At 56.9% G+C, this 23,934-nt stretch overlaps 1 protein-coding gene across 1 annotated transcript in view; it reads left to right on the top strand.

Moving 5' to 3' along the window:
• The first annotated feature begins 1,510 nt into the window (after positions 1 to 1,510).
• The window catches only part of KCNC1 (potassium voltage-gated channel subfamily C member 1), a 44,125-nt gene continuing 21,701 nt past the window's right edge, over positions 1,511 to 23,934 (top strand). Inside the window, exon 1 of the mRNA XM_046016022.1 lies at positions 1,511 to 3,166. Within this exon, the coding sequence (XP_045871978.1) occupies positions 2,597 to 3,166 (570 nt within the window). The 5' untranslated portion in view covers positions 1,511 to 2,596. The remainder of the gene's footprint in view (positions 3,167 to 23,934) is intronic.

Here is a 23,934-nt window from a genome sequence, read left to right as displayed (position 1 = left end):
CTTCCAAACCTTTCCCTACCACACACAGATTTCCCTGGGCTGGGATTTCCCTGGCCAAGTGAGGAGAGAGATGTCTAAGGCACAGCTTTGTCCTCAGGCTCATAGCTGTGTCTGTAGGTCAGTGTAGAGGGACAGCTGTCTGCACAGTTAGCAAGTGCCGACAGGTAAATAAGAGCCTCCTGTCTTCTTAATTAAATCGCCCTTTGCCCAGGCAGCCCTGTGTTCGATTGGGCTGGGCTGGGATCAATAAGCTTCTTTCCTGGTGCGGCCAACCCTGGAGCTGGGCCTGACCTCCCCAGCCCTGCTCAGGCCCACCTGCCTTCTTCCCCAAAAGCCTGAGAGCCCCGGGAGGGCAAGGTATCTTGTACCAGAGTGCCTGGGACAGAGTGTGGAACAAGAAAGGAGTAAAAGAGTGATTGAGTAAACTGAGGCACTGGCAGCAAACATGGGCCAGAAAGGCTTGGAGGCCCACACTGTAACTCCCCATCCCCAAGATCAACTGTGAAGCTGTGGGAATCATAGCAAGAGCTGCTCCCATCCAGCTCCCCGCCTCAACAACAGCTTACAGCCCAGGGAGGCTGAAGCCCAGTTGGGAGAAGGGGGATGTCAGTGTTTAGGACCACTAGGAGCAGTTGCTCCTTCTGACCTCTAAAGGCAGAATACCCCTTTCATAGGGGATCCTAGGGATCCGGAGCTAGCGTGGGAGGATAAGTGAGCTGGGATCAGTATGGCAGAGCCTGTGGCCCTCAATGAGAGACTAGGGTCAGCCTGGAGTTGTGAAGGGCCCAAGATGAGTAAGGGGTCAAAAGGCAATCACAGGGTTCCAGGCTTGTTGGGTTGTTAGTAGGGTTTAGAGGACAGCGTTAGTTGTGTGTTGTGTGTTTGAAGGGTGTTATTTTGGAGTCCATTCAAGAGGGACCTCTGACAGGATCACGGGGGCTCCAGGTTCTGCAGAAAAGGTCGGTATTAAAGGTTGCTTGGAGCCGCCAATACTGGTCCAGGTCAAGGCGTCTCTGATAGCGGTCGGGGTCGTCACATTTCACTAGGGGATGGGAAAGTCTCTTGTTTGGAAGGACAGTGACGGTGCCGACGCCCTTGTAACCTCAGTCTGACCCGGGGGGCGCAGGCCTTAGACGTCTCCCGGAGCCCCCGCCCATAGAGTGGCGTTTCCCCAGGGCGGAGCGTCGGCGGGTCCCCCAGGAGAGCAGGATCCACGCGGGGCGGGCGCCCCCAGCGCCGGGGTTGAGGGAGGCCGGCTCCGCGCCGTTCTGGGAGGGGGGCGCGGAATCAGGGCTTTTTAGGACCCAGCGCGGCGCCTCCCTCCGGGGGCGAGTGCGGCTGCGCGCGCCGTGTGCTTGTGTCCGGAGAGCGGCGGGCTGGACGCGGACCGCGCGAGCGAGCAAGCGAGCAAGCGAGCAAGCGAGCCTAGCAGCAGCCCGGGCAGCAGCAGCGTCGCGGCGGCGGCGGCCGCTCCGCGCCTCGCCTCCCCGGCCTCGCCGGCTTAGCCGGCCTCGCCTCGCCGCGCCTGGACCCGCCACCCCCGCCTCCCGGTCGCTACCGCCGCAGCCCCCTCGCCTTGACCGGCACCTTCAACCGCCTGCCCGAAGCCGGGCGCGAAGCGCGGGGCGCAGAGGCACCGGAGCCAGTGCCCACCGGCCTCGCAGACCGAGCCCAGCCCGGAGAACCCGTGCCCGGCCCCGCGCAGCTCCGCCACAGCCCGGGAGCTGTCCCTTCAGCACCGCCGCCGAAGCCTGAGCGTAGCCCCGCGGAAACCCAGCTCGAGGCGGAGCGCGCACCGAGCGCAGCGCTCCGCGGCCGCCGCACCGAGCAGCGCCCCGGGTGCCCCTGCCCAGGGGGCCCGCCATCTCCTCCAAGAGGCGGGGAGAAGGAGCGAGGAGGGCGGGCGGGCAGGCAGGCGCGCCCGCCGCCGGGGGGAGCAGGCAGCCAGGCAAGGAGAGAGGGAGGGGGCCGGAGCCTGCCCTGCGCCCCGAGCTGCAGCCCGGCCACGCAGGGAAGAAGGCAGCGGTCATCCATCTCCCCAGCGCCGAGAGCGCGCTGCGGCGACCACCGCACAGCCGAGCGCGAATTTCCCGGCCCCCTCTCCTCCCCTCCCCCTTCCGGGGTCTGATCTATCTGTCCGGCCTTTGGAGCAGCTGACCTTACCCCAAAAAAGCTTTGTGTCAATTTCTTCATTTTCCCGCTGAGATGGGGACGGGAGCCCGGCCCCCCAACCCTCTTTTCCCTCCTCCCGGGGCTCGCCGCTGAGCGCCGTCCCTCTTCCTCCCTTCCTCCCTCCCTTTCTTCCTCCCTTCTCTCCTCCTCTGCCTCCTCCGCAGCCGGACCAGCTCCCTCCCCACATCTGGCGCCTAGAGACCCCTGGGATCCCGCGCACACTCCCCTGGACCAGCACCCAACAGAAAGCGCCCCGAGGGGCTTGGGTCGCTCTTGGGGTGGCCAGAGCCACCATCCTCTGTACCCCCCGACGGCTGGGGGGAGGGGGGAGGAGGCCCCGCGCCCCCCTCCCCGGCGCCAACTCCCCCTGGCGGCCGCTCCCATGGGTGTCGCTGGGCCGCGCCATGCCTAAGGGGGCGCCGCGATGGGCCAAGGGGACGAAAGCGAGCGCATCGTGATCAACGTGGGCGGCACGCGCCACCAGACGTACCGCTCGACGCTGCGCACGCTGCCCGGCACGCGGCTCGCCTGGCTGGCGGAGCCCGACGCCCACAGCCATTTCGACTATGACCCGCGCGCCGACGAGTTCTTTTTCGACCGCCACCCAGGCGTCTTCGCGCACATCCTGAACTACTATCGCACTGGCAAGTTGCACTGCCCCGCCGACGTGTGCGGGCCACTCTATGAGGAGGAGCTGGCCTTCTGGGGCATCGACGAGACCGACGTGGAGCCCTGCTGCTGGATGACTTACCGCCAGCATCGCGACGCAGAGGAGGCACTCGATAGCTTTGGCGGCGCACCCCTTGACAACAGCGCCGACGACGCGGACGCCGACGGCCCCGGCGACTCAGGCGACGGTGAGGACGAGCTGGAGATGACCAAACGTCTGGCGCTTAGCGACTCCCCGGACGGCCGGCCGGGCGGCTTCTGGCGCCGCTGGCAGCCGCGCATCTGGGCGCTCTTCGAGGACCCCTACTCCTCCCGCTACGCGCGGGTAAGTGACAATCTCTCCATCAAAAGAGCGGAGCCTGGTGGGGAAGGCAGGGTCCTCTGCCTCCCTGGGGCGGGGGTGGATTCCAGAACTGGCGCTTAGCGAGTCAGAACTGGAAGGAGTGTGTGTGTGTGTGTGTATGTGTGTGTGTGTGTGTGTGTGTGTGTGTACAAAGGAGACCGTGTCTAAGAGGGAGGATAAAAAAGAGGGTGCTCTTGGAGGGTGACTAGTTTTGTAGGTATGGAAGGTCTGCGTCTGTATTTCCAAATTTAATACGTCTGAGTGAGTACAAATGGCTGTTTGTGTGTATGCGTAGATTGTGTGTGCATATTTATGTAAGTATGGTGGTGTCTCTTTGGGTGGGTCAGATATTAGTGGGAAGGAGAGAACATGTGTGTATGTTTGAGTATGCAGGAATGCCTGTGCATGCATGTTTGTGTCTTTGCGGCTGTACACTGGGAAGATGTGAGCTGCCCTTTAGATTTTGTTATGGGGAGAGGAGCTGGGAGCCCTTCCTCCCTCCCAGGGAAAAGCATCTGGAGCCAGTCAGGGCCTATAGAGGAGGGCCTGGCCTGGTCCGCTGCTTGAGGCAGACCACCCCTCCCCAGAGAACAGCCTCCGGCTGTTGTGAAGAGATGGTCAAGGGGGAATCTCTATGGCTAATTAATAGCTTGGTAGTGGGTATGGATGGGCCTGGGCTGTGGAGAGGGTGACGTGGCCCCTCAGACCTGCTTCTGGGAACACTGCCTGTCCTTCTTCATCAAAAGGGGGGGCGGTTTGGAGGGGGCCACTAGGCGTGTGCCTGTGCTGCCTCTGGGACCTGTCAGGAGCAGAGTGGGGGCTTCTAAAAGGGAAATGGGCAGGAAGGTGTGCGAGAGGTGGGCGTGTCTTCATCAGCCACTCCCCTTTCTGGATAGCAGCGGGTTGCTGGAGAGCAAGGGCACCCTGCTGCTGACCTTGGCCTCTCAGAGGCTTCTCTGGATTAGTTTCTTCCTTTGTAAAATGGAAGAGGGGGTCTGGTGAAATATAAGGGTCTTTATTTGCTTCACTGAGCCGAAAAGGGAAACACTGGTACGAGCCACCCACCCTGGAGGAGACGCCCCTTGCATTCCCTGGGCTCTGTGAGGTCTGAATGGAGCCTAAAGCATGAGGGGGAAGGTCTGAGTTGGGAATTTAAAGCAGAACGCCCCCCAACCCCCTACCAGGCAAACCACTGCTCTTTTTTACTGCTCCACACCCTTTCCCTCCTGTCCCCAGGAGCCAAAGTGGGGAGGATGGGGCAGGGGAGGGGGCAGGATCAGTGCTGAGGGCCAGTGGGGGAAGGGGACTTGGGGGGCACTGATGTGTCCACAGGGAGAAAAAGTCAGTGTTTAGGCATAGGCCTGGTAGATCTGTGATGTTTTAGCGTGTGAAGGAGGGAGAGCAGGACTGAGTCTTATACATTAAATCCTAGAACAGATGTGTGTGTTGGGGGGGTGGTTGGGGAGAGGACCAAGCCCCTCATTTTGCCACTGAAGACCCTACACAAGGTCACTCAGGGAGCTAGAGGCGAACAGGACTAGAACCCAGGTCTCCTGGGACCCCATCCTCCCCTGAGCTGGCTGCCAGCTCCCTGCCATTCCCAGAATGGACTGGACCCTGAGAGGTCTACCCTCCTCTCTCCTCCTAACAGAGGCCACCACAGCCAGGGGATTATGTAACTGGAGGCTGTGGCTGAGCTGTGGGGAGGGGCAGGAGAGGGGGACTGGGAGGTTGAACCAGTACATGCTGGGGCCGGGGGCATGCTGGCAAAGGCCTGGCTTGCAGCAGCCACCCATTCAGCCTGCTTTTGACCTTGGACAGCATCTCACCAGCACCACCACCCTCCTCAGCCCAGGAAGGAAGGAGAAAGCCCAACTTCCTCATTGTCCTTTCGCCCACCTGGCTCCCTAGTAAAAGGCTGGATACCCCCACCCCAACGTTGGACTCAGCTTTCAGGTTCTGGGCTGTGCTGCTGACTTTCAGGATAGGCAGGGGGACATATGGGGCCTCTTCCACCCCATCACTGTCATCCTCTTCCACTTGACGTTCTTAGGCCATGGGGTGGCCTTCACCCAATGCAGATAAATGGGCTGGTTAGTGCGGTTTGGGGTCTTGTTGGAGTTCAAAACCTTACGGAAACGTCCTGACTGTCTCAAGTGTTCCCTGAAGAGCGGACTCTAGGCAAAGGGCTGGAGTGTCTGGGGGAGGTGGAGGTGGGTTAGAAGCCCCCCACCATCTGCGCCACCACCTTCTCTCCCCAGGAGACTCATAGAGTCATTCTGACTCCTTTGAGTGACATCTGAGGACACTGAGGCCCACAGAGGAGGGACCTGCCCAAGGGCACTCAGGAACTGAGGGCAGAGCCTGGATTAGAACCCAGGCTTCCTGCTGCACACCGGGCTGGCCTCGCTGCATTGCGCTGCCTCTCTGCGGCTCATCTGCGCAGGGAGCAGCCCGCTGCCTGCCCTTCCTCCCCCTCCGTCTCCGCTCTGCCGCTGCTGTCACCTTTGTTTACCCCTCCCCCCTCCTCACACGGGTGGGTCAGGATTTCAATTTGTATTCTAGATGCTACAGCAGAATCCTGGTGGATGCGTGTGACATTGCATGTACGTGTGGAAGAAAAGCTGTACGTGTGTGAGAGAGATTCTGTGTAAGAGGGATTTTCTGTGGGTGTGAGAGACGCTTCATACGTGTGAGAAAGGCTGGATAAGAATAAAAACGTGTGAGAGAGACTGTGGGAGTAGGGTGTGCGTGCGTGTGCCCCTGTGCACGTGTGTGTGGTATGTGTGTGTTTGTGGTGAGACTCTGTGAGAGCGATTCTGTGAGTCTCTGTATCAGAAATCCTGTGTGAATGTGAGAGAGACAGATTCCGTGTGTTTGGAGATGGACTTTGTGTGTGAGAATGAGACAGCGTGGGAGACAGCGCGTACATAAGAAAGAGAGGGAGACTGTATGTGTAAGAGAAATGCCGGGTGTGCGTGAGAAACTTGAGGTGAGTGTGTCCCTGTGTGAGCGTATGGCTGTGTGTGGCGAGTGTGACATCGCACATGTGAAGCTCTGCCTGTGAGGCTGTGTGTGTGTATGTGTGTGTGTGTGTGTGTGTGTAAGGCTGTTGCATGACAACATCTGTGCATGAGGCCATACATGGTGTGGGGGACCCTGCGTGTGGCTCGGACTGTGTGTTTGAGGCTCTGGGTGTCAGTGTGCTGTGGGTGCTTGTTTGTGACAGAGACCCTGTGTTGCCCACGTGTGGGTGTGTCTTGAGGAGGATGAAACTCCACACCAGCTTCCTGCTTGCTCCCTTGATCTCCTGGTCCTCCCGAGCTGCCTTAGTGAGCGGTTTTGCTCCTCATGCCTGTCCTCGGTTGAAATACTGCTCTAGCCCAGGCCAGTGGTGGGTGTGTAGATCAGACAGATAGTGAGGCCACCCTGCCCCAGGCCTTCTTGCTGGCCCTGGAAGGTAAGGGCTGTTTGGCTGGAGCGGGAGGTCCCATCTGACCCCTTGAGGGGTGATAGTGCGAGCTAGAGCAGTCGGTTCCCTGGGTCCCCTCTCCTATACTTTCCTGGCTGAGGGGGTAAGGGGTGGGGAGGTGAGCTGGCACAGGACGGGGTGAAGGGTGGACACACGCAAGCAGAGGATGATGGTGACTCTCTGTGGTAAGGGCTGTGAGGGGGCTTCCCGGAGCTCTGAGAGGACGCACAGTCTCAGAGGAGGCAGTGCCAGGGTAAGCTTTAGGAGGCAGGTTGGAATTAGCCAGGCAGATGGCAGGGGATGGCAGTCCTGGCACACAAAGCCATGAGGGTGTGGGAGCAGGCAGGGCTGTTGGCAAAGCCTGGGGCAGCCCTGCCTTCAAACCTGTCCTTCTCTCTGTCTTGGCTTTTATCTGAGATTTGCATGTTTTCATCAGGAACATTGTTCTGTGTCAGGTCAGGGCTAATGGTGGTCCTTGTTCCATAGGCCAGAGAGTATCCTTAGTATGTGGTGTGTACATGTGTGTGTGTCATGAGATCTGTCCCCCTTTCAAGTGGCAGTCATTTGACCTTCCAAATGACAAGGAAGTGCCAGTGGTTCCCAAGCTGGGGCAGCCCCACCTGCCCCCTGCCCACCTCCCCTCTGATGCTGGCTGGCTGTCTGTCTGCCTTGTCCCCTGCTCTTTGGGACCCAAGGCAGCCCCAACTTCTCCTCAGCTCCCCGGGAAGGAATGCACTTGGTGGCTGGAGTGAAGAGCCCAGCAAGAGACTTCTGTTCCTCCCGTGGGCCTTAGCCAACACAGGGCTCTTGGAGTCTTGGTGAGAGGCGGAGGGAGAGAGCTGTTATCAGGGACTTCTGAGAGAGCCCCCCACCTCAGAGTCTGCCAGGGCCCCACTTCTAGGGATGGTAACATGTGAAGGGGACCCGTGAGCGGTGGAGAAGGGGCTGCTGGGTTACCCTCCCTGCTGCCACCCCATGTGCCCCCCACAACAGTGTGTCTGTCCCCCACTGGCTGTTTTTCTCCTTCCTATGATACTTTTATAGGTGTCCTTGTGACTCTGGGTAGTACCACCCCCAACCCTAGCTCCCTTGTCAGTAGAGAAAAATCACAAACCAGTGTCTCCCCATCGCAGTCTCTCAGCCCCTTCACCTCTAAAATTGGCCCTATGAGTGAGTTAATGGAAGAGTCACTGAGGTGGTGTGTGGAGAGCCCCCTGTCACAGGGCCTCATGTGCAGTAAGTGCTCGGTAAATGTTGGTTGCTATTATCACTCCGATTATCCATGTTATCTTTCCCCTTCGTGGTTCTCTAGAGTCCATCCTTTGCCCTCCATCTCCACGTCCACCATCCTGGTGCAAGCCACCGTTGTTCCCCTCAGACCTACCCCTCTGGCGGCTCCCAGCTGTTCTCCTGCCTTCAGCTCCCGGCCCCTCCAGTTCATTCTCTACTTGACCACCACAGAGAGAGGTCTCTTTAACTCACGAATCTGTCAGTCTATTCCCTTGCGTATTTAAAACCCTTTGGTGCTTCCCTGGACCATACTTTGGGTGCTCCAGTCCTGCCTGTCTCCTCAGTCTCCTCTGGCCTGGCTGTCTCTGTGGCTCACTGAGCTGCAGCTACTCTGGCCTCATTTCAGTTTCTTGCCTGGGCCAGGCATCCCTGCTTTAGGGCCTTTGCACATGCTGTTCCCTGGGGAGCATTCTTTCCTCCTGGTCTGCACGTCTTCATCCTTCACACCCTGCTTGAAACATTGTTCCTTGGTGATGCCTTCCCAGACCCCACACATTGGGTCAGGGTTGAGAGTCCTTCCTTTCCTTCAGAGAAGCTATCTGGTATGTAATAAAATGTTCATTAGCAGCTTTGCTTGATTCAAGTTTGTGTCTTGCTCCAGACTCTAAGCTTCCTACAAACTCAGTATAATAGGAGCTACTGTTATGACAAAATGAGGAAGTTGGCCTGAGAGGGGCCACAGGTGAGCAGATGGAGGGCTGGTTCAGAAAGCCAGATCTCTAACTCCCAACTCTGTGAGAGCCCTCGGGCACCTTCGCCATGCCTCAGGGAGTGTCTAGAGTCCTGTGCCCTGGAGGCAGATGTCTGTGCTCCTTGACTGTGGGCAGGAGGCCTGCTATCTGCCAGAAGCTTTGGGAAGACTGGCAGGCGGTTGTCTTAGAGGTGGAGGGGGGAGCCTGGAGGGGACTCATTTCAGGGCCCGCTGCCTAGGCCAGGGATCTTGGGGCCTCCAAGACAGCTGAATATAGTGCTATGGCTATTCTGAGCGGTCCCATGACCAGTGTGCTTACTCTGGACCAAAAGGTCAGGGCCTTGAGCTGCTCCCTCCCGTCAGCCCCTAGGTTAGCCACCGGCCTGAGCTTCCCTTCCCTAGAGACAGAGTCCGAGGAAAAGGGGACTATTGGCTGCCCAGGCCTGATTCATGGAGACCCCCTGGGTGGGAGGGACCACCTTCCACATACATGAGTGCTGTTGGAGAAGATGGGTGCTCCTGGGCCACCTCTAGCCACTACCCTCATTTGGTGGAGGAGAAGCAGACTCAGAGGGGGGAAGACACTTGCCCAAAACCACACAGGAAATTAGTGAAACTCAAACTCTCATTCGAAGCCTCTCGGCCCAGGGCCTGGCCATTTGCATCTCTTTTGGCTCTCAGTTTTAACAGAGCATCAAGTACTACCTGCACATGCTGTTCTCTTACTTACCCCCATTATTTCCTCCCCTGAGGGAGGGGGATGAAGCCTTCAACGGCCCTCCCACCCCACCTTCTCCAGGCCCCCCGTGCCCCCCACCCAGGAGTCAGCACAGCTGGTTCAGATGTTTGCAGGTCATTCAACCCAGAGTTGGCCCAAATTCTGTTCTTACCATCCTCCTAGCAGGATTTTTCTAGAACCCCTTTCCTTTCTTGAATTATAATACTAACGGCTGCTATTTAGGAAAGCATTTACTATGTATCCTTCATAAGGGCTTCATTTCCATATTCTTATTTAATTCTCACAAAAGTGCCATGGAACTGTATCATTATCATCATGCCAATGTCACCGATGAGGCTGCTGAGGCTCAAAGAGGTGAGTAACCTACCCAAGGTCACTCAGCTCCCGAGCGGGAGAGCCAGCCCTCGGACCTGGGCTGCCAGCACTGGAACTCTGTCCGGAACTACTGCTCAGGACTGCCTCCCACTGCCATTCCAGGATAGTGGGGTCTCTGGCCCAGGCTAGGGTTTCCGTCTCCTTCCCCTCCCCTCCCTCCCCCAGCAAACACTCATTCTTCACAACCTGTCTGGGATTCCTGCTCATCAAGTTGTAGGCCCTGAACTTGGGTAGGTAAGGGTCCAGCCTCATGGGCTAAGACGTGCTCTGGCAGTCCCCAGGGACAGGGTCTTCTGAAGGTGCCGCATTGCTTCCCATTAGCCATGCAGGCCCTGGGGCTCCATATGCCTACAGGGGAATGGCAGAGGACTCAGGAAAGGTCCAAACTGTCCTGCACAGGAGTAATGCTGGCTCCCCCTTAGTGTGGCATTCGAGGCCTTCTGCGCTGGAACCCGGACATGAGCTGCTCCCTTCTGCCAGCCTCCTCCCAGGCCTCCTCATCTCCGGCCCTCATTCCAACCTCTGGGTTGGTGCTCATCTCTTTCCCTTTCTCAGTGTCTACTCTAGATTTGCTGAATGTGACAACCCATTCCACAAGGCCCCTAACGCTTACCCTGGCTGCCCCTGCCCTAGCTGATCACTCTGGGGAGCGAGGGTTGGGCATGGAGTCGCCAAGCTTGCACGATTTGAGCTGGAGGACAGTGGGGGCACTTCTGGAGGCCTGTGGCTGGGCCTGGTAGGCCCTCGGGATCAAGGACCAACCAGTCCAGGTGCATGGAGAGATGAGGCCACAGACAGTTGCCCCGTTGTGGGCATCAGGCAACTAAGCCAGAGCAAGGTCTGTAGCCGAGCCATTAAACCAAGCCAGGCTCCCCTGGGCCAATCCCAGCACTCCCTTGGGCTGCAGGGTGGGCCTCTGTCAAGTACAAAGGTCATTCCAAATGACCAAGTCCCTCCCCAGTTCTGACATTCCAGGAGCCTAAGAATTCTGGGCTTCAGCTTTCCAGAGTCGCTGTGGGTGCCAAGTTAGTCCTTCCCTATCTCTCCATCCACCTCTTCAGCCCTGCCCCCTCTCTCGGACACATTTGAGCTCTCCTGCCAAGAGCCCTGACACCAAGCAGGGAGGAGCCCCGGGGAAGGGCTCTGAAGAGCTTCCTCCTTTCCTCCTACATTCATTCAGGCTCTCTCCACCTCCTCTCATTCATTCCTTCAAGGCACAGGAATTACGCCCTGCCTGGGCTTGCCGCTGTGACTGCTGCGACCGGTCCCTGGCTCTCCCAGCCTCTCCTGCGCATAAACCTGTGGGTCCCACCTCTTCAGTGTGTGCTTTGCTCAGGCCCAGCAGGTGGCACCTGTTTGCCCTCTTCTGCAGGCCATTCCCTTGGCCGTGTGCCCTGTGGGAGCTGCAGAGAGGTGCATTCAGAGAGGAAATGCTGCGGCCGCCTGCAGGGGCTTGGGCCAGGCAGGGCAGCTAGCTTCGATGGGGCAGGGGGCGCTGTGGGGCAGTGAGCTCCCTCTGTGCCAGGTGGGGCTGGCCCTGGGCAAGGCTCTGGGCAGCGTTGCTCTGGGGGCTGCAGGGGTGCTTGTAGGGGCATTCCCACCTGTGACTGACTCTCACATGACCTAGGCTGCTTCCAAACGGTCAGGCTCCTAGGCTCTGTCCCTCGAGAATGATTCCTGGATCTGGGGGCCGGGGTGCTCGGGATGCTGGCTCCACTCCCGGACAGGGAGACTCTGCACTGAGGGCTGGGGACATAGAGGCTCTTGCCAGTTGGCGTGATCCTCTGACCAACAGCACCGACGTCACCTGGGCACAGGAGAAATGAAGAGTTTCAGGCCCTGCCGGAGACCTCCAGAGTCAGGACCTTCATGTTAACAAGATCCCCAGATGAATCATACACACCCTCGGTTCTGAGAAGTGCTAAGGCGGGCAGCCATTCGCAGTTGAGAGGAAGTATCAGGACACCGAGAAGCCTGAATGGGTGTGTGCAGGGTGGCAGAGCTTCAAGGGGCGTGATTCTGATCTTTCCCTGTGCCCAAGAAGTTGGCACCAGGGTGACGGGCCTGGGGATGAGGCCCAGGCCAGTAAGTTCTCAGACCAAAGCCCTTGGCACCATCCTTGAGTCCTTCCTTTCTCTCATGCATCAGCAAATCCTGTTGCCTCCATGTTGAAAAAAGCATCTCAGAACCAACTGTGTCACATCACCTCCACTGCTAGGTCGCTAGTTGAAGCCACCCTCTTCTCTACCCTGGATTACTGGGAACTGTCCCCCTCCGGCTCCTTCTCCACATGCAGCCAGGGCCATCCTGGGTAAAATGCTAGTCAGACCAAACCACCTCTGTGCTCTGCTGACCCCAGCTTCCAGTCTCACTCAGGGAGGAGCCCAAGTCCTCCTGAGGGTTCGGGGGCTCCCCATGAGCTCCCGGCCCCTACCATCTCCCTTCTGCTCTCCTGCCTCTCTCCCACTTCTCCTTCTGGCCTCCATGGTTTTCCACCAATACAGTGTTTGTGCCTCTGCCTCAGGACCCTTACTCTTGCTGTTCCCTCCACCTGGAGCATTCCCCTCCTCCTCACTCCCGCACCTGCTTCAGGTCTGGACTCGAATGTCATCAGCTCAGCTCAACCCCCTGCCTTTCCACGCTCTCCTGTTTCCTCCTTTGCATTAACACCATCTAGCTGTATTTTGCTTATTTACCTCATTTGCTGTCTGTTTCTTTCACTAGAAGAACCTAGAACAGGACCTGGCATGTAGTGGGTGTTAAATAAATATTTATTGAGAGGATGGATAAGGAGACCAGAGTTCAAGACCTAGATCAGGCCCCACACGCTGGAGCCTGTTCCCAGCTGACCCCCTTCTTCCTTGCCTCACCTGGGGACGCAGTGCCTCCATCCCCGAGCCTAGGGCAGTGACGGAGAGACAAAGACTAAGGCAGTGCTGGGGCCACGGAGTGTCCTGGTCAGGGCTGGGGGTCGGGGGAGGCAAGCAGCAGCCAAGACAGGTCCCACCTGCCACTGTCACCACCCAGGGCCACATGAGGCTTTTCCCATCCCTCCCCCTTCACCTCAGCAAACTCTGTTTTCACTCCACCTCAGCCCAGTGAGCCCCTGGCCCGCCCCCCACAACCGGAGCTCAGAGGCTAAGGAACTAGTTTCCCGAACCAGGACTCACGAGCTCTCACACAAGGACACACGTGTTGCAGGGACAGTTCCCAGGCCCAGGTGGTCCGACCAAATGCCCAAGTGTCACTTCTCTTGCGACTCCTCCTGGAGGCCAGACAGGCTCTTCTGCTGTCCCTCCCCATTTTCCTCCCCATCCACCTCCTTCTGTTCCCTGTCCCTTCTGTCACCCCCTTCCCTCTATGAGTTACTGGCTGTCAACACAGACTCTTCCCCTTGAAAGCCTAAGGATGCTTTTTGTCCCAAGGTCCCCGGCTAGGAGTCCCCGTCGCATGTTCTGCTGAAAGTGGATGGGCCTCGAGGCCCCACTTGACAGTGTGACCTGGAGCCCAGTCTCTCCTAAGAGCGTGTCCTCTGGAGCCAGGAGGCCTGCATTCATGTCTCGGCCCCAGCAATTCCCAGCTGTGTGACCTTGGACAAGTTCCCTAACCTGTCTGTACCTCGAGAGGGATATTAATAGCGCCTGACTCATAGGGAAGGGGAGAGGCCTGAATGTGTTAAGCACTTAGCCCAGAACCCGAAACATAATAAGTTCTTAATTATCGTAGGTTCCATTATTGTCTTTTCGCTGGTGCTTGGCTCTAGAAGACCCAGACCATCAGCTGTTCTCTGTCAGCTTCCTTCTTTCGGAAACTGACTCCCCTTTCAAATAACTCTCTAGGGGGTCACCTCACCTACCTTGGCCCTGGGGGGGCTCCCGCTTCTGGAGTCCGTCTCCCAGGGGCCAGATTTCAGGGGCATCATCTTGGCAGGGCCTGGATTCTGTCTTGCTTTCTGCCACAAAGCTGCTGGGCATCACAGACAGACCATGGCCCCTCTGATCTTCGTTGCCCCCACTGGTCAGTGTGGGCCACTGGTCCCTGCTCTGCCTCCTTGTCCCAGTGTAGTGGGCGATGAGGGAGAGGGAAGACGGAAGTCGTGTCGCGGAGTAGAGGGGCAGGGGGAGGCCACTGACATCTGTGGTGGGGAGCCAAGCACAGGCACCTGAGACGCTGACAGGACCACCAGTGTGGAGGGGGCTGGCGGGCATGGGACCAGGTATCCCAGCTTCGGGCCTCAGTGTGCCTAACTTTACAGGCGATGCACGGTGAGCACTGGCTGCAAGGGCCAGGCAGAACCTAGATGCTTCTGGGGCCTGGGGTTCCTGTGGGTGCCAGGGGGCGGTGCCCTCTCGGGCTGGCCTGCCCCGCCAGGCCGACGCCAGGCTGGGTGGGGATGAGCTAATATTAGCTAGGGCAGCCCCAGACAGCTGAGCTCAGGGGGCCTCGGAGCTTCACTGGGCCCAGGCTTAGATGCAGCTTCGGCCTGGGCCACAGCCGCCAAAGGAAGCTTTCTCAAGCCTGCGCATGGCCTTGGATGCCCCTTCAGCCCTGGCCGGGTCCAGGCCTTCCTCAGACCTAGCCTGGCAGCCCTGCTCCTGCTTCACTCTGGCTCCGGGCCTGCCCACAAGCCCCTGGCCCCCTGCCCATGGTGTGCCGCTGCCTTACCTCTTTCCTTCTCTATCCACAGTGCAGGAAGGGCCTTCTCGCCCTACACCCCTACTCTACACTAAGGACGCTCTCTGTAATTCCTGCCAGGGGCGGCTGTTAGCATTCATTTGTTCCTTCGTTCCATCAACGTAATTATTGAGTGCCTCCTTACTAGGGGTAGGCGCTGTTCTAGAAGCTAGGAATAGAGGAAAGAACAAAATGGTCAGAAATCGCTGCCCTCAAGAAGCTTACATTCTAGCGTGGGGAGAATAAAAAGAAATAATGGACACATGAACACAAAGTGGACACATGAACATGAACACAAATAAATGGACACATGAACATAAAGTGTGTTGGATGGTGGGGAGTGCCGTGGAGATACGTCACAGAGGGTAGGGCCCAGGAAGTGCTGGGGGGTGGGGAGGATTTTAACCAGTGTGGCAGGAAACGCCTCCCTGAGCAGGTGATGTTTCAGCAAAGACTTGAAAGCAGTGAGGGAGGGAGACATGTGACATCTGGGGAACAGGGGTCATGAGACATGCAGAAGTCCTGAGTGGACGTGTGTGCCTAGGGGTGAGGACCCGCGAGAGGCCAGTATCCAGGGCCGGGCTCCGAGAGCTGAGAGACTGTGGGAGGTCAGAAAGACAAGAGCAGAGCTCCCCACAGCCGCACTGTGCTCTTGGCGGCAGGGTCTTGCCCCATGGGCTCTCTGGGTGTGCTAGCCTGGTGCTTGGTGGTGTTTACGTCTCCAGTCTCCACCGTTGTCCTCTTCCCTCCTCTTTCCTCCCCTCCCATGGCCTCAGGGGCTGCACAGTCCTCACGTCTAGGAAGCTGGGCCTCAGGGAGGGGGCTCTTGCCTCACCACAGTGGCAACCCTCTGCCTTTTCCCTAAAGGCCAACTGTGCCAGTCAGGACGAGGTGGCAGGGCCACACAGGGCTGCCACCAGGCTGTGGGGATGCTGTCCTCTCAGGGGCTCTGGGGCTGGAGAGAAATTGGTATGGGATCCAGAGGGAAAGGGCCCTTCCAGATAAAAGTCTTTCAGCAATTTGCATTCTCAAAGCCCCCCACGGCTGCTTACCTGCTTCTCACTCGGTCAGACTTTGAGAAGATGGTCAGTATAGTGTTCACGGGCCAGACTGGAGCAGATTGCCTAAGTCCAAGCTTGGCTCCGGTGATTATTAGCTGTGTGACCTCTGTAAGCCTCAGCCACCTCAGCCATAAAGGGGGGATACCAAGAGTTCCCACTTCAAGGGGCTGCCATGAGAACCCAACGAGATAAGGTCCAGAAAGCCGGTTAGCGCGGTGCATGGCCCAACGCAGGTGTTCCAGTCATGCCTGATCATTCTCACCGTTTGGCACTTGAGGCATCTTTCTAGGAGGTCCTGCAGACACTGGCCTCTACCCCCAGGGGATTTGGGGAACATGAAACAAATGTCTAAGAAGGGGTTGCTGTAACCAGGAGGCTTTGCTGGTTCCGCAGGGACCTTCTCTGCCCATGAGGATGGTACAGCAGGGAAGTGTGACTCCCTTGGGTCTTGTCACCAGGGCAGGACTCTGAAGATATTTTAGACCACAGCCTCCCGCCAGGGCCAACATCTTACCACTTAGAGATTAATGTTTTATACTCAGCCTCAGGGGTTCTCTTAGCAGCTGTGAAGAACACAGTCACCCACTGGGCCACCTGGAGCCACCAGATCCCAGGACGAGGGCAGGGCTCTTGGTGGCATACATGGCAGGTGCCTGCTGAGGGCCAGGCCCAGGCGGCGTGCTTCTCCCCATATTGCCACGGAAGCTCCCACCTGGGCGCCCAAGCAGCCCGCATGCCCGGAGCATGGTCCTTGTCTTGGTGGGTGGGGGGAGCTTTTTTATCTCATCCATAAACTGTGCATAATGGTGTCACTTACCTCTCAGGGGAGTTGGGCGAATCCACCAAGCAGAGGCAGAAAGATAATGCGTGAGGGAGAAAATATGGTTCAAAGCAGAGCCATGTGTGCTGGAGACCACTGTCTCAAGGGCAGGGGAAGGGTGAGGAGGGAACGGGTAGAGGCGAGAGCACAGGCCTCAGTGTGGGCTTAGGCAGGTGGCATCTGGCCAAGCTTCTTTGCTCCTGGTGGGGGTGAGCTTCGGAGGGCAGAGCCTGAAGCATTGTGCCTAGCACACGAGACACGCTTACCTACCGGGGTCACCACTGCGAACCTGTTCCTGGGTTCAGATGCCCTGGGAGGGCTGGCATGCTGAGGGCCTGGCTAAGCCACAGAGACAAGGAAGCAAGCTGTGGAAGCTTTGTCCGGTGGCCCCACAGCCTCAGGGGCACGAACCACTGTCACCAATGATGTATTTAGCAGCACAAAGGTTAGAAATGCCAGGCACTGGCTTCTCTTCTAGGCAGCAGGAACCATGTCTCCTGAGGCCTGGCTGTCACCAAGCAGATTTTTTTTTTTTTTTTTCCGCCTGGCAGTCTGGGGACCTGAGTAAAAGTCTCAGAGTAAGGAATCGCTGTGGTTTGTACCAGTTGGACAAGTCTTTCCATGCCCATGGCCTTCCTGAACTCTGTTGTGCTTCCCTGGGAAAATCCCACCCAACATGTCTTTCCAGACCTCCCACCCTTGGCCTCCAGGTACATTCGCCACTTCCCTAGCTGCTCCCCTGTGTCCTGCCTTTGCCTGTTCTGTTCCTTCTTGAGCAGTCTGCTCTGCCAGAGAACTTCTCCTGCCCTTGATCGAGCTGCCCTATTAAGGTTTCCTGTCTCCCCGGCTCAGCTGCAGCCTCTTTGAGGAGGAGGGTCAGCTCAAGGAATGATGGCTCCTGTTATATAATATGGAATCAATAAATCCTTGCTAAAGTGACATACTTCGCCACAGCCCTCTCAGGCAGAAGGATGAGATAGTATCCGCATTTCATTGATGAAGGAACAACGGGCCCAGAGAGATTACTTTATTTGCATGGACCAGCTAGTTAGTAAGTGGTGGAAGAAGGACTAGATCCCCAGGTCATCTCTGGGCGATTGAGAAGGCCAGTTGCGGGAGTGCTATGTTCCTTCCCACTCTATTATGCTGAAGTTGTGTGGCCAAGAATGAGGTGGTTGGATGGTCAGATGGGTGATAAGCAAGTGGACGAAAGAGTGGATAAAAGGATGGCCCATGGATGGAGATGAGTGGGTGGAAGGAAGAAGGTACGAATGGACACCCTGCTGGGTGGGCACCTTGGCAGATGGGTGCTCAAATCAATGGTTGTAAGAATGGATGGAGGGATACTGTTCTAGTCACTTGGCTTTAAGGCAGGAAAGGAAGTCTCACCTCTCATTCAAAGAAAATTTCCCAGAGGAGAGGACTGGGAAGCTGAAGACTTCAGGGTGGAAGGCAGGGTAGAGAAACCTAGCCCCAAAGCAGAGAAATTAGGTTTGCAGATGCAGGGGTGGACGGTTCGTGGAGCGAGGGAGCTTGGAGCTGGGGGCCAGGGCTGATCCAGGAGACCAGCCCATACTCAAAGGTGAGAGGTTCTGATCAAGCAGCTTCAAGATAGGCTGGAAAGAAATTGCACTCAGAGCCCCATGACAGGGAAGCCTTGGGGTCCAGGGTTTTCTGGACGCCCTGCGGCCACTGGAAGGCAGACAGCGAGTGGCAGGGGCTCTGAGCCCCAGGCTGCACGGAACATACCTCTGATTTCAGTCTGTCCTGGGGTAGGGAGGCCACTCCTCTTCCCTAGGTCCCCAGCCTCAGTGAGCATGTCCCTCTGATAGCACCAGCAGGCTGTGTAAAAAGGGACAGTGCCGCTCTCCTGGCTGAGGCAGGGACCCTCCTGAGTCCCCTGGCTCAGGAACTCCAACACACATCGTCTGCCCCTGCTTCTTGTCATCAGTCCCCAGGGTCTAGACATGAGCTCCAAGGCTTTCATTTTAATTACCCAGCAAGGGCCGGCAGAGGGACCACAGACATGGGCGGCAGGGTCTGGAGGCTTAGAGGATGCTAGTCTACAGCAGATTCTTCCAGCTGGAGCTGAGGACCTCCATTTGCACGATGCATGGAGCTGTGAGCTCCAGGCTCCCTCCCAAAGCCCAGAGCATTCCCCAGCGCCAAGCTGCACCCCCTCCACACATACACTGGCCCCAGCGATCTCCCTGGGAAACCAGGTCCCAATGAGAGTGCCTGGTGTGCCACTAACCACTCATTACAGTCACGGCTGCAGCTAAGTATAGCTCCAGCACACACAAGACCAAGACAACAAGGGGAAGGCTTTCCATAAAAAAGCCCCACAGGCGAACACACAAACATCTGCACGTACATGCTCCCCTTGCTCGCTCGTGCTGACGGCCCTAGACGGTCACAGACCCGTACCTGCACCAACACAAAGTTTCACTCCCTCCCTCAGGCTTTCATTCCATGAATGGATGTTGAGGGGCTGGGAGAGTGGTGGAGAGCCTGCGTTCTGCAGTCAGACAAAGCTGGGTTTCCAGTTCCAACTCCATCACCTCCCGGGTTCCTGATCATGGGCAGCCTAGCCTCTCCATGCCTCAGTTTCCCTCCCTACAAAAATGGGGCGGTCACCAGCGCAGAACTCAGAGTTGGTCAGGGTCAGTGAGATGGGACATGTGTGAGTGCTCAGGATGGGTCTGGCTCAGGGAAAGGGTCAGCACATGGTAGATGTCTGTATCCTTGCTCCTGAGTAACTCCTGGGTGCCCAGCTCTGTGCTGGGAGCTTTATTTAAAGCTTTTGTTTCTGGAGGTGGTTGTGAAAAATGGTGCCTGGTGTATAATAGGCACTCAGTGAATATTGGATGATTGAATAAATGAACACACCACCGAAAGCTGCATGGATGGATGGTCAGATGTCCCCGGAGCTCTCTCCTCTGAGGAGGCCTCCACCCTCACTTGTCTCTCGGCCAGGCTGTGTCTCCAGTAGGATCTAGGTATTCTTGTGGGTAACATAGGGATCCTAGGGGTAGAGGAGGAGCTCCAGGGGGTCTGGGTGCACCCCCACCCCATTTGGCAGATGGGGGAATGGCCGCACCATGGGCAGTGCCCGGTCCTGCTTGGACAGACAGAGTAGACATGCAGCAGCAGGCAGGGGCCTGGTGACAGGCGGGCAGGCTCTGGGGCCCCTGGGCTGGCACTTGGCAAGGTTCTGCTTGCTGGGAAGGGGCTGGAATTCTGTCCGGCCTGGATAGGAGGTAGGAAACCAGCTTCAGGGTTTAAGGGTACTGTCACCGTTCCCAGCCTTTGAATAGGCCAGCAGCTAAACCGCCTGGGCCATCTCCTCCCATCGCACCTCCTCAAAAAGAAAGTGACATTTCCTGGTGCTTTTTTTAAGCGCAGACTGGCTGGGCCCGGCCCGGGCGTGGGGTGGGGAGGGAGCGGGTGGCACTGGGAGTCACACAACCTGAGTCTCTCCTCACCTTGCGTGATCTCAAGGCCCTGGGAATAGACAAGGTCTCATCTGCTTGCCATGTGCCCCCGATGCCAGTGGCCGCACTCCAGGACTGACATGCAGATTTTGAATTCCACGTCCCCATGCCAGGGATGCCCCCGAGGCAGGCCTAGAGCTGTTACACTCCACAATGAACGTCTTCAGCCGGCCGGCCTGCTGGGGGTGAACAGGAACTTTCACGCCTTCGTGTCCACTGTCTTGACTCATTCATGTTCACGGCCGGTGGGCACCCACGTCTTTATTGGCTTTGCCCACTGTCAAGAGAGGAACATGACTGTGCCCGCTGGCAGGGTAGGCATGAGCCTGCTGTCAGTGAGTGTCCCCGTTGCCCGTATAGACATGGATCTGCTCTCAATCTCTCTGCCCACTGCCAGTGTAACGAACAGCCTCTGTGGAGATGAGGCTGGTAAGGACAGAGCCGGGTGATCAGTGACCAGATGAGTCACAGATGCACAGACAAAGATTATCCTTGCACCAGTGTCCACATACATCTGCTGTAAGTGTGGTCAGTGCCGGCGTAAGCACGAGTCTGAAGTCAGTGTCTGGGTACCTCGCCAGTGTAGACGCCGGCGCCGTGTCAGTGAATCAGGGACGGTGCATGCTGCCCGTGCAGAGGAGGGGACTTGGGCGCCAGAGGACGTGAACCCCTAAGGAGGATGAAAGGGGTAAACTTTGCTGTGCTCGTTGCATAGGTAGAAGGATTGAGACAAACAGACATGGGCATATATCCATGACCTTCCCACAGAAGGGAGGCCGTCCTGGTGCTTAGCTGTGCTCCTGGTCCCCGAGAAAGGGGCCCCTTTTTCCCTACTAGTGTGTGGCACATGGCTGGGCCTGAGAGCTGGGCCAGTCCCTGATCCCCAGATCTGGCCCCTTCGCGGTACTTACATACTAAGGTGGAAGAGAGGCCAAGAATCAATATCAGAAGTAAGGAAATGAGATGGTGGAAAGTACCAGCACTCACGCAGCTGGGCCCTCAGATGGGCTGAACGTGGCCCGCTGTAAGTTATGCCTCAGTAAAGCTGGGGAAGTCCGTGATGGTCCGCGCTGTGAGGGGAAGGAGAGGAAGGAAGCTCGAATCGGCGGGGGGTGCTCCTTGAGAGTAAGCCCCGGGAGGTGCCGAGGGAATGAGCTGTGAGGATACCTGGGGAAGGGCGTCTGGCCGGGGGGGGGGGGGGAACAGCCAGTGAGGGGGCCCTAAGGCAGGCGTATGTCTGGCATGTTTCAAGAACATGTTTGAGGAGGCGGGTGTGGCTGAAACAAGTGAAGGGGACAGCAGCAGGAGAGGAACTTGGCGGGGGGGGGGGGGGCAGCGTGGGACCAGATCACGCAGGGGCTGCATGGAACGGGAGGACCTTGGCTCCTCCTCTGAGAGAAACGGGGAGCCTGTGCAAGGGCTCTGAGCAGAGAAAGGACACCGGCAGATTTCTATGTTAAAAGGATCATCTTGCTGGTCTGTTGCAAATAGTTCTCCAGCACCAGGAACTGTGACAGCTGGGAGACCAGTGAAGGGGCTCTTACCATAATCGGGGGGGGGGGGAAATGATTGATCTCGCCAGGGATGGAGGTAGTAAGGGTAGTGCTGGGCAGGTGGGTCAGACTCTGGATTGGTTTCAAGCTTCGTCCGTGGCCTTTCCTTACAGATTAAATTCGAGGTGTGGCAGGAAGAGAGATGTCAAGGTCTGGGGCAGGCACGTCCAGAAGGATGGAGCTGCTGCTTCATGGGCTGGCATGTGGGGGCTCTGCGGGAGCTCAGGGGGCGCATCAAGTTGGGGACAGCGCTATCATACCTCCCCCCGGAGACGCTAAGGAGTCGGAGGCCGAAGTCCTGAGTTCAGGAGAAGGGCTGAGCTGCAGGGAGACATCGGGGAGGGTTCGGTGCTATTTGAATGGGTGGTGGTATTTCAGGCTGGAAACTAGGTGAATCGCTAAGGGAATGCATGTATATGGGGAAGAAGACCAAGGCTCTGAGGCACCCTGATCGCTCGAGGCAGGGGAAGAGGTTGGCAAAGGACATCGAGAAGGAGCAGCCAGTGAGGTAGGGAGAAAATCAAGAGATGGTTGGAGCCTAGGAGCGTGACATAAAGGAGGGGGCGATGGGCGATCTCAGATGCTGCTGACGGTCAAGGGATGGGAGGACTGGAAATGGCTCCTGTTCTTTCTGCCTAAATTGCTCTTCCTTGCAACCTGCATTCCCCCTCGTTGGTTCTTACCCATCCTTCCAACCTCTGCACAATTGTCACTTCCACCCAGAAACCACTTGAACCTCAAGACATGTTGTTAAAGTCCCATCAGATGCCTTGTGCTTTCCCCTGAAAGCCCTTATCACCTCATACAGGTATATATTTGCTTGTATGTTTCCTTGATACATGGCAGCCTCACCTACCAGAGGTCATGACAGTTTTTGTTCACTCTGTGCCCTGCACAGTCCGGGGATAAGGCATAAATATTCACCGGAGAGAGAGCAGGTGGGCAGTCAACTGTGGTCCCACCTGCACTGCGTCCACTGCCCTCCCTGAGCTGTCCCTCTTGGGGCCATCTTTTATTCCCCTCTCCACAATACATGCATATGTCTACGCATATGCACACCCTTGTTGGGAATCAAGACCACTAACTCGATGCAGAAATACAGGTGGGCCCTGGGAGCAATTTCCCATTAGATTCCTAATGGGAGATGATGGAGCTGCGGACCTCAGTTTTCTCATCTGTCTAATGGGGACAATCAAGACTGTCCTGCTGATGGCACAGCTGTTGATATGTGTGTGTGTGTGTGTGTGTGTGTGTGTGTGTGTGTGATATGTGATTCAAAATGTGAGGATTATTATAGTGTCGACAGCTATACCCCATGTTATCATAATGGGAAGACTAATGTCCTCCTCCCAGGCTACCTAGATGGACGTGGAAGAGATTTATAAGTGGAAGCGTGGGGTAGGGTGGTTTTAGAGTCAGAGACACCTGGATTCTGCTTTCAAGCTCTGTGGGTTTTGGTGTTTTGGCACATGTCTTTACCACGCTGAGCCTCAATTTTTTTTTTTTAATCTGCAAAATGGAGGTAATGATCTCTGCCTCAGAAGTTTTTAAGGATAATGAGATCACATTGGTAATAGCGATCATTATTACTTCATAGCAGAGCACAGTGGGGCTCAACAAAGCTAAACACTCTGGCCACCAAGATAATTGTGGGAATCCGAAAGGGTAAAGTGTGTGATCCATTCAGCCACACACAGTGAGCGCTTAACCAAATCGGGCTCTGAAGCAGGGGGGCTGGCCCAGGAGAGGGAATGTGGTGGAGGCCAGGGAAGGCCTGGCCTGCAGGAGGGACAGCTCAGCGGTGGGTCCGGAGGCCCATCTGCCTGTGTGGACAGGGCTGTCACAGGGAAAAGGAGCAGGTGTGTTCCGATGACCCCAGAGGGCAGAACTGGAATTGCTGGGAGAAAGGCGGGGAGGTTGACTTAAACACAAAATCAATGCATACCTCTAGAGCTGTCCAAAGCCAGGATGAGTGGTCTTGGGAGGTCCCCATCACTGGTGGCCACCATCAGAGACATCTGCCTCAGGGTTACTGAGTTGCCCAGATGGGAGGCCTATATCTCCTGGATGGGAGGCGCCTTCCTACTCACTTCCTTATCTAGGAGCCTCAGTCACATAGTTCTTATTACTGTCTGTGGCACCAAAAGCTTTGATATATATATCAAACAAAATCCTTAGAAATAAAGAAGAAAGAAAAACACGGGAGTGGTATAATAAAGAGAAGAAATAAAGATACCATGCACTCGGGTGAAAGATGAGTTCAGACTTGAGCATCGAATGTCACTGAGCTCCCTGGCAGCCAGAGCAAAAGAGGAACTCTGAAGTGTTCTGTCACTCATCACTCATGAACAGAGAAGTCAGCAAGTGCAGCAGAGACAGAGAAACATGGTTAGGAACTCTGAAACAGAACAATTTCCTGCGTGGAATACTGGTGTTTCTCCGACTTTAACATGCTAATGGGTGAGGATATATGTGTCTGGTCTCCTGGAGGCACTCTCAGGTCACAGGAGTGGGTGGGATGTCGGCTTCTGGTGGGACCTTCTAGGGCCCCCAGGTATGGGGGACTCAAGGGGCACTCGGG

Source organism: Meles meles, chromosome 8 (assembly GCF_922984935.1).
Source record: "Meles meles chromosome 8, mMelMel3.1 paternal haplotype, whole genome shotgun sequence".
NCBI classification, from domain to species: domain Eukaryota; kingdom Metazoa; phylum Chordata; class Mammalia; order Carnivora; family Mustelidae; genus Meles; species Meles meles.
Note: the sequence above shows the minus strand (reverse complement) of the source record. Positions and strands in the feature narration are given on the sequence as shown.